The sequence below is a fragment of the Dama dama genome, chromosome 1 (assembly GCF_033118175.1).
Source record: "Dama dama isolate Ldn47 chromosome 1, ASM3311817v1, whole genome shotgun sequence".
In the NCBI taxonomy this organism is placed as follows: Eukaryota; Metazoa; Chordata; class Mammalia; order Artiodactyla; family Cervidae; genus Dama; species Dama dama.
In genome coordinates this window covers 48,575,092-48,585,016 of record NC_083681.1, presented here as the reverse complement: position 1 = coordinate 48,585,016, position 9,925 = coordinate 48,575,092, and the positions used below count along the sequence as shown (strand labels likewise).

At 37.1% G+C, this 9,925-nt stretch overlaps 1 protein-coding gene and 1 pseudogene across 1 annotated transcript; both read right to left on the bottom strand.

The window, feature by feature from the left end:
- On the bottom strand, nt 1–957 carry LOC133056196 (olfactory receptor 52A5-like). Its single transcript, XM_061141329.1, has one exon. The coding sequence runs from the start codon at nt 955–957 to the stop codon at nt 1–3; it is 957 nt and encodes a 318-aa protein (XP_060997312.1).
- Nucleotides 958–8,555: 7,598 nt separating this feature from the next.
- LOC133056094 (olfactory receptor 52A1-like) lies at nt 8,556–9,525 on the bottom strand (annotated as a pseudogene).
- Nucleotides 9,526–9,925: the final 400 nt, after the last annotated feature.

Below are 9,925 nucleotides of genomic sequence, written 5' to 3'. Positions count from 1 at the left end.
CTAATGATTAAGATTTTTGGAGCATACAAATATTGTTAGCACATGGTCACGGATTTGTTTGGTCTTCACTCCATAGACGATTGGGTTGAGAAAAGGTGGAACTAACAGGTAAAGGTTAGATAAAAGGATATGAACATATGGTGGTATGTGAGAATCAAATCTATGTGTGAAGAAAGAGAAGAAGCCAAGGAGGTAGAACTGCAGGAAGACACAAATATGAGCAGTGCATGTGTTAAAGGCTTTGAATCTTGCCTCCTTCTGGGACAGCTGAAAGACAGTAATAAAGATCTGAATGTAGGACAAGGTGATAAAGATTATGTCAAATCCTAAGATAGTGAAGGCAACAAATAGACCATAGATCTTGTTGATCCGTGTATCTTCAATAGCCAGCTTCACAATGGCCATGTGCTCACAGTAGGAGTGGGAGACGACTGTGGTTCGGTAGAATTTGAGGCGATATTTGATTAGTACCAGGCACGGTGCTCCAAGTGCGGCAGCCCTGAGTGTCACCCCAACCCCAATGTGAGTCAAGAGTTTTTGGGAGAAGATGCTGGCGTGTCTCAAGGGATGACAGATGGCCACATAGCGATCTAGGGCCATCGCCAGTAGGACACCTGATTCAATTCCTTGGAATGAGTGAAGAAGCCACATTTGTAGAAGACAGGCTTCAAAAGAAATCTCTATCAAATGAAACCAGAAGATGCCTAACATTTTGGGGAGAATACAAGTGCTAAGTGCAATGTCTGTGGCACCCAACATAGCGAGAAAAATGTACATAGGACTATGGAGGCTGTTTTCATATTTGATTATCACTAAAATTAGAGTATTCCCAATTATTGCCATAAGATACATGACACAGAATGGAATCCCGATCCAGCGCTGCACTGACTCCAGGCCAGGAATCCCGATAAGTGTGAATACAGAGGGCATGAAGACTGAGCCATTGGGTCTGAGCATGGCGATTTGGTCAGTAGAATCAAGTAGGGATAATTGCTGTTTCATCTCCTATTCCCTGTTAAGTCTCAGAAGTTAAAAATAAAGATAAATTATTTAAGTAAAATATACTTTAGTTTGATTAGGAGGATACCATTTTATCTGTCCCAATGGCTCCTCTCTAATTTTCCATCTCTTTTCCCAATGTCTTCCAATGATCAATTATCAGACTCTATGTTTCTGCATGCCTTTATCATTTTCAATGAGAAAAATTAAGTGGACTGGATAACTTCTTTCTAGTCCTTGACTATTGGAACAAACAAATCCCTTTAGCTTGTGTTGCTAATCACCCTCAGTGCTGTCTTTATGACCCGCCAATTAAAATTGAAGGAAACAATTCATTTAATTCAGAGTAAAGAATTTTAAGAACTAAACTGTACCTAGGTTAGACATGAAGGATCTATACCAGTGGTAAATCATTTTGCTTGATTATAATCAAAAAACAAGTTTAATGAAAATATTTTTCATTTTGAAACTCACTTTTTTTTTTTTTTTTTTGTCTAGGTTGGTCTCTTCATGATTGGATCCCTCTGCAATAGACTCTTGGACAGCTTTAAAATCTAGTTTTTCAAATTTTCAGTATTTTCCCAAAGACAAGCTCTACATCTTTACCTTCTATTTCTTAAACTCTGCTAAGATAAAATCCATTACTTTTAAATTAATGGGTGTTACCATTTATCCTTAGACAGCACTTGATGTAGTGCTGTCTTCAATCATGATGGACTTCCCTGGTGGCTCAGACGGTACAGCGTCTGCCTACAGTGCGGGAGACCAGGGTTCAATCCCTGGGTCGCGAAGGTCTCCTGGAGAAGGAAATGGCAACCCACTCCAGTATCCTTGACTGGAAAATCCCATGGACGGAGAAGCCTGGTATGCCCCAGTTCATGGGGTCGCAAGGAGTCGGACACAACTGAGTGACTTCACTGTCACTTCACCCTTTATCCTTAGCTCAAAGGAAAATCACATGTTCTTGTCCTCTCCATCATCCTTCAAGTTACCCTTTATCCTTAGCTTGAAGATCTCCCTTTTAGATCTTTTCTCACTATGGCCTGTTGTGTGCACATCACTTGTATCATTCAATTTCAAGTACCGTCCTATATCTCCTATGCTTCCCTTTCATTATTAATAAACATTAAGCCTGAATATTTAGTTTTTCTTAACTATTTGCAGTAACATACAACTCTCTATGAAATTTAATGTTTCCTTTACTTAAAGCCTTGGGCGTCTTATAGCCACTAAAACTACAATTTCTATTCAGGTAAACTTTTTTCTTTTATACAGCTATTTTTCATTGGAGCAGATTCATCTCTTAGTGTCTGCCCTTCAGTGATTACTTCACCCATAACTCTGTATGCTTTCAGGGGCTCCTATGAGTGGCTTTGTCTTATCATTTTCCAAATTCTTCAGGGTTTTTCTTGCCTGCTAATGAAAGCTGCTCAGTCATATCTGACTCTTTATGACCCCATGGACCATACAGCCCATGGAATTCCATATCTGACTCTTTGCAACCCCATGGACTTCAGTACTCCAGGCTTCTCTGTCCTTCACTGTCTCCTGGAGTTTGTTCAAACTCATGTCCATTGAGTAAGTGATGCCGTCCAATCATCTCACCCTCTGTCATCCCCTTCTCCTACCTTCAATCTTTCCAAGCATCAGGGTATTTTCCAATGGGTCAGTTCTTCGTATCAGGTGGCCAAAGTATTGGAACTTCAGCTTCAGCATCAGTCTTTCCAATGAATATTCAGGATTGATTTCCATAGGATGGATTGGTTTGATCTCCTTGCAGACCAAGGGACTCGAAAGTGTCTTCAACACCACAGTTCAAAAGCATCAATTCTTAGGCTCTCAGTCTTCTTTATAGTCCAACTCTCACATACATATGTGACTGCTGGAAAAATTATAGCTTTGACTATATGGATCTTTGTCAGCAAAGTAATGTCTTTGTTTTTTACTCTGCCGTAGCCCTTTCTATTTCTTAGATTAGTTTTTTCATTGACACTAACTTCACGAGTCCTAATAATATTCTATAGCAAGGCTTCCTTGCTGTTTTCTTACTGCTGCTGCTGCTGCTAAGTCGCTTCAGTCGTGTCTATCTGTGCGACACGATAGACCGCAGCCCACCAGGCTCTGCTGTCCCTGGAATTCTCCAGGCGAGAACACTGGAGTGGGTTGCCATTTCCTTCTCCAACGCATGACAGTGAAAAGTGAAAGTGAAGTCGCTCAGTCGTGTCCGACTCTTAGCGACGCCATGAACTGCAACCCACCAGGCTTCTCCGTCCATGGGACTTTCCAGGCAAGAGTACTGGAGTGGGTTGCAATTTCCTTCTCCTGTTTTCTTACAGGGCAGGAAAAAAAAAAAAATAAACCGACAGACTTTAATGATTAAGATTTAACGGTTATGTGCCTTTAATCAAATTGGGAGAATAAATTGCCTAGGAAGTGGAATCATTTTTCAGTGGAATCATAATCAAATAAAAGAGATGTGGGGGCATTCAAAGAGAAAATAGTTTGTACACAAACCACAGAAGATGGTGAGCTATGGCAGGGCTGTATATAAATAAACATGTTTCATATATAATATATTTCATAAGCAGAAATGATGGATAATAAAAAGCAAAGAATACAAAAAGTGAAGTTAATGTTTTAAATCAAATGATTCAACATTTTAGGATTTAAGATCATCTTCTTTTGGAAGGTAAAAAATTCATCTTCTAGCAGCTTGACGAATGGCTTGAAAGACATGGCAGCTGAGTGTTACGAGACTTGGATGGGAGACTAAGTCAGAAAGATATTTATGATAGTCCATACATTATATTATGAGGAGATGTGGTCTAGCAAAAGAATAACAAGAATGCAAAATCTGTTGGACTCATTGTCTTTATGTAACAGAAATTGGAAGGGATGAGGCTAAGAGTGTTCTTGGGTTGAGAATTATAGCAATGAATGACAAAGGACAAGCTGAATGGAACTTTATGTGTATAGATGTGTTTGTTTAGAAAGAGAGGAAAGATATCTTAAACACTGAAATTCATAAGCCAGGGTAAATATACTTCGGTCATCTTTATAGCATAAAACTTGAATTACTAGTGTTACATACAGGTCCAATTTTGATTCAAACTGGGTTTCAGGATCTGAAAGATGTAAGGAATTCAGGGCTCAAAATCCACACTTCCTACAATCTCAGGAATTTTTCCTCAATGAGCTCTCTGACATTCACCCACTGAGCTCTATCCCAAGTCCTCCAGTGACAGAGGACTGTCTTTGTTTTCTCAGATAGCTTGCCACCTTTCAGGTCAGCTCTGAATGTCAAACAGATCTTCTATATAGCATCCTTAAATGGGCTGCTTCTAAATTCCTTATTAAATTCCCAAATCTGCAATTCAATGATGTAGATTAGCGATGAGTCATGGCAGTGAATTGCACAGGATCTGAAGTCAGTCAACAGAGTTTAAATCTGACACAGACAGTTATGAAACTTTACATGGTCTCAATTTCTTTATTACTAAAGACATATTTGTGGATAGAAATATATTACAGTGTGATTGTGAGTATTATATGACATAATCCATCTAAATATTTGGAAGGAAACATAAGATGTACTGATCTGTCAATAAAAGCCAGTTTTTAATAAATGGAATTTTACCTTTTTCTCACAAATCACTTGAGATATTAAAAGAGTATTTTATCAGAAAAAGGATTTCTACTGAATTACTTGAAGGGTATCTTTTCTTCCTGCATCTTTTTTAGTCTAAACATGCATAATTTCCTGATCTCTTAACAAATAAGCTTTCCATTCATCTATCAGCATGGATATTATTTTCTAAGGTCCTTGATTTTGTCAACCTCACTTTACAGATTGTCACCAAGCATGGTTTAATTGGTTCTGAAATGTTGTGAAAAGAATAAGACACAACTTTGTAGCATTTGATCACTTCATGACTGTAAGATTATATTGTTTTTTATCCTGGAATTATATGATCAAGTTGTGTGTGTGTGTGTGTGTGTGCGTGTGTGTGTGTGTATGTATATATATATATATATATAATGAAACCAAGCCTCCAGTTTCCCACACTCAGTGCAGAATTTCAAACCCAAAGACTTACCAGGAATCATCTGTGGTGATACAGGTCGAAACCATAAAGCAGAAAATGATCTGATATTTCAGGTAGTGAAGGATGAATGTTTTATACTATAGCATGCGCCTGGGAGATTTGTTTTCACCAATCCCTGATGAGTTTTCAGGTTCACTGGAGACAAGAATGAAAAAGGCACACTGTTGTTCAGAACATACAAGATTTCTTCTCTAATGGTTTTTCATCTAAAAAAATTTCTCAAACTCTGGTTTCACTTTGGGACTGGGAAACAAAATGAGCCTCCTTTTAAAAATTCCTAAGAGAAGACAGTGCCCCAAGACCACACACAAAAAATCGATAATGTGTATTTACAAAAATAATGAAATAATAAAGGTAGACAGTAACATCTTGAGATATTCAGATTGATCAGCATGGACATGCTGGCAGAGAAGTGAAAATATGTATTTTTGTAATTTAATTCTAGTTGGGGTACCAGTATTTCTTATTTAGGCACATGGTTGGGGCTCACTGGGAATGTGTACCTCAGAGCCTCAGTTACCAGTCAGTTTCTGATCTTCTGGGCAAAAACTGGTGACACAAATCCTTCCTGATTCTAAACCATCTCTCTCCAAATTGTGCCAGTTATGTTCAGAGTGGTCATGAAAAAAATAGCATACATTTTCAAAAATCTTAGTGTCCTTCTAAAATTGATATCAATTTCCCAACCCAAAATTGTTATTTATGTCAGGTATTATACTTACTTGGTTTAATCAAGGTTTATGACTCACAGTAGGGATTTTAAACTTTAGCATCAAAAGGAGGAAGGAAATTTCAATTTTCTGAAAAGTACAAGAGAGAAATTATCAACCCTGGATTACCTAAAGGCCTTAATTAAAATCACACTGGTTTTGCCCTATGTCATTGGCTCAGGCCCTATTTAGAAGCTCTATTCCTTTTGAATTAAGAGACTCACTGACCACAGCCTCTTATTAAACTGCATAAAATCATCATCATCTTAGAAAAAGCAATGGTGTAGGATTGAAGGCAGATTTACAGATAGGCCAGCTCAGCCTGGATCAGGGTATGTGCAAGTCTTCACACCTGGGCACACAATGATTCACATCAGCAGATTGAAGTCAGCCACAGCTAAGTATTTGCACCGGAGAAATAAAACCCAAAACCAGTGCACATAATCAAATAAAAGGAAATAAGTTTAAGTGAAATGTGAAAAATAAAACAAGCCTGGACAGCCCTTGTGGAATTTTCTGAGTGAAAATGGATGTCATTACCAGGCAGAGAGAGAGAGATCATAAAAAAGCTTATTTGGAGAGAGGACTGTTTCCTTGGTTCAAGAGTAGACTCAGGTATCTCATGCATTAGAATATCATTCAAATATGAAGATAAATGAAACTCTTATTTATGCTACAATCCAAATGAACCTTGAGAACATGAGTCTAACGGAAAGCAGCCAGTCATAAAAGGTCAAATATTGTTTCATTTCACTTGCATGAGATGTCCAGAGAAGTGAAATCACACACACAGAAAGTCAATTAATGTGTGCCATGAAATGGGGGCAGGAGAATGGGGAGTGGTTGCTAAAGGGGGATGGAATATCTTTATTGGGATGATGAAAATGTTCAGGAATTTGATAATAGTGATGAATGTCCAATTTTTGGACATATCAAAAACCAGAGTTGTATACTCTTAGACGATTGTGCTACATGGTATGTAAATTATATCTCAATAAATTTAAAAAAATGATTCATTATAGTATAAAGATACCATACTAAAAAAATTATTAGATATATGCTTTTAAATTTCAAATACTAAAATAAACGTGGTGATGTGATTTAATGATCAAGATGGCAGCTAAGCTCAAATACAGTTGTTAAATATTAATTCTGGGGAGAAAGTTTATATTGGAATTCGACATTGCATGCAACTTTTTTGTAAACACCTTAAACTGTTCTAAAAATAAATTAAAAATAACTAAAAAGCAGGAAATATCATTTTATAGCTGTGAAAATAATTAAGTTTTTTGACTTTGGAACACCTCTTCCTGTAAATTCCCTCATTAGGAAATCATGTAAATTATTGTCATTATTACTGTTCTGAGAAAAATGCTTATTATGAAAATTTGGTAGAATTTTTATGCATTTATTTTCTGAATGCTCCATTCATTAGTATTTATTCATAATTAAAATGTCTCGTGTATGTGTAGGTCATGAATATAAAAATAAATTAGACATGTGATCTGTATTATACACAGCATGAGTGCTACTAGGAGGGGTAGAGAAAAAAACGGAAAATGGCTAAATTCCTTCAAGGAAATGCCAAACTAGAATCTAAAAGCAGGAAAGCAGTCAGGCAGGGGGAAACAATAAATACACGTCTGCATATGTAATATTAGGAATAAGATATAGAATCAACAAATTTTGAACATTATGTTGAAAATACAACAGTGTTTATATGAAAATGCCAGGTGCTTTCCTGGTGACTCAGGAGTAAAGAATCCTCTTACAATGCAGGAGACACACAGGAAACACATATTCAGCTCCTGGGTCCTGATTCCCTTGGAGAAGGAAATGGCAACCTACTCCAGTATTCTTGCCTGGGAAATCTCATGGACAGAGGAGCTTGATGGGCTACAGTCCATGGTATCACAAAGAGTTAGACATGATTTAGTGATTAAGCAACAAAAAACCCAAGCAAATAGAAGATGAGAAAGAAACTATTTTATTTTTCATAAGATTGAGAAAGGGAAAGTGAAGTTTTAACAAATACTGAGCAACACTCAGTCCTTTTGTGACCCCATGGACTATAATACAAGACACCTTTGTCCATGGAATTTCCAGGCATGAATACTGGAGTAGGTTGCCATTTCCTTCTGCAGACAAATAGTCTAAACGTCTAAAATCTGATTTAGGATCAACATAGTGCATTTAATATTCATCTCTTTAAACTTTTTTGACCTTCAGGAATTCCTCAGACTTTCTTTTATCTTTTGTTTTGTTTTCATTTCTAAGGATTTATTCTCTTACTACTTTAAAGCTTTATGTTGAAGTCTAACACATGTACACAAATCATTTGTTCTAAAGCTTAAATAATTTTTCACAATATCAGCATAAATATGTAACAATCCACTTGAGTAATATAACATTATTTCACTTATAAACCCCTTTCTGAATTTTTCATTACATCATAATTTCTGCAAGAAAAGGAAAAGACACACACTCACTATTGTATTGTGTTATGTTTTTTATTCTCAATAACCAAGTAGAGCCCACAATCCCTCTGGCAGATAATTGTCATGGGCAAATAGAATCTGGAAACCAGCTTATATGCTGGCAAATTAAAATTAACAACAGTAAAAAATAACAATTAGAAAATTCTGGAATCACAAATAACATGGATTTTTGTTGTTTTGTTTTGAAAGATTGTTACTATTACACAAAAGGAAAAGCCTGAAAGTATTATTTATGGTAAATTTTATAAACAGAACATTTTCACCATATGGATACAGATCTGCTTGATCTTTGCACCATAGACAAGTGGATTGAAAAATGGAGGGACCAACAGATAAGTGCTAGGAAAGAGGATGTGAATATAAGGTGGGGTGCGAGAACCAAATCTATGTGCAAAGAATGAGAAACCAAGGAGGTAGAACTGGAGAAAGACATAGATGTGAGCGATGCAAGTATTGAATGCTTTCAACCTGGACTCCTTTTTGGGAAATCAAAAAACTTTGATAAATATCTGTATATAGGACAATGTAATGAATGTGAGATCAAACACTGCAATGTTGAAAGCCACAAACATACTATAGATGTTGTTGACCCAGATGTTTTCTGCAGCCAGTTTCACGATGGCCATGTGCTCACAGTAGGAGTGGGAGATGACCGCTGTATAATAAAACTGAAACTGGGACTTTATCAGTACTAGGGATGAGTGACAAGAACAGCAGTCCTGAGTGTTACTGCAGCTGCTATCTGAGTGACTAGAAGAGGGGCAAGATGGCAGCATGTCTGAGTGGATAACAGATGACTACATAGTGGTCCAGGGCCATGGCCAGCAAGATGCCTGATTCTATGCCCTGACATGTGTGAATGAGCCACATTCGAAGCAGGAGAAAATCAAAATATATTTTTGATACATGAAACCAGAAGATTCCAAACATCTTGGGCACAATACTGGTAAGAAATACAATATCTGTGACTCCTAGCATGCCTGGGAAAATGTACTTGGGCTCATGGAGGCTGGGATCTCATTTGATGATGATCAGAAGCAAGGCATTTCTGATCATAGCAATGAGATACAGGACACAGAGTGGAATCCCAATCTAACACTGCACAGACTCTAGGCCTGGCATCCCTATTAGTGTCAACACAGAAGGCATGAAGACTGTGATGTTGGAAATGGGCGTAGTGTCCTTGGGTCTCCTGATGCAAACAAAAAACATTTCTCTGTCAGGGCTACTCCTTCTTCTACTTCCTATTTTCATCCAAAGTCATCGTACTGAGTGTGTATGATTTTGGTAAAGCTCAGAACGTATCATCCACCTCATTCATATATAGAAGGTAGAAGAAAGATCCATAAAGACACATCATTTTTTTTTTTTTTTTTTTTTTTAGGAAAGGCATCCACAAGACCTAACAATGTGATGTGCAAGTGTGTTACATAAACCAGCTAAATTCCTGAGTAAAGGAATCAACTGCTGACTTGGCTGTTATTTCATTTCAGAACTGTGGACCAAAAAAGTATACTTGTTTATTTTAGTTGGCAATTATGTTTTAGTCTGAGGTTGATGATTCTCTCCATATTTCACATTCCAGCCACTGCTTCAGTATTCTGTTATTCTC

Coding starts and splice junctions, on each gene's coding strand:
- LOC133056196 (XM_061141329.1), bottom strand. CDS start 957: ATGCTCAGACCCAATGGCTCAGTCTTCATGCCCTCTGTATTCACACTT.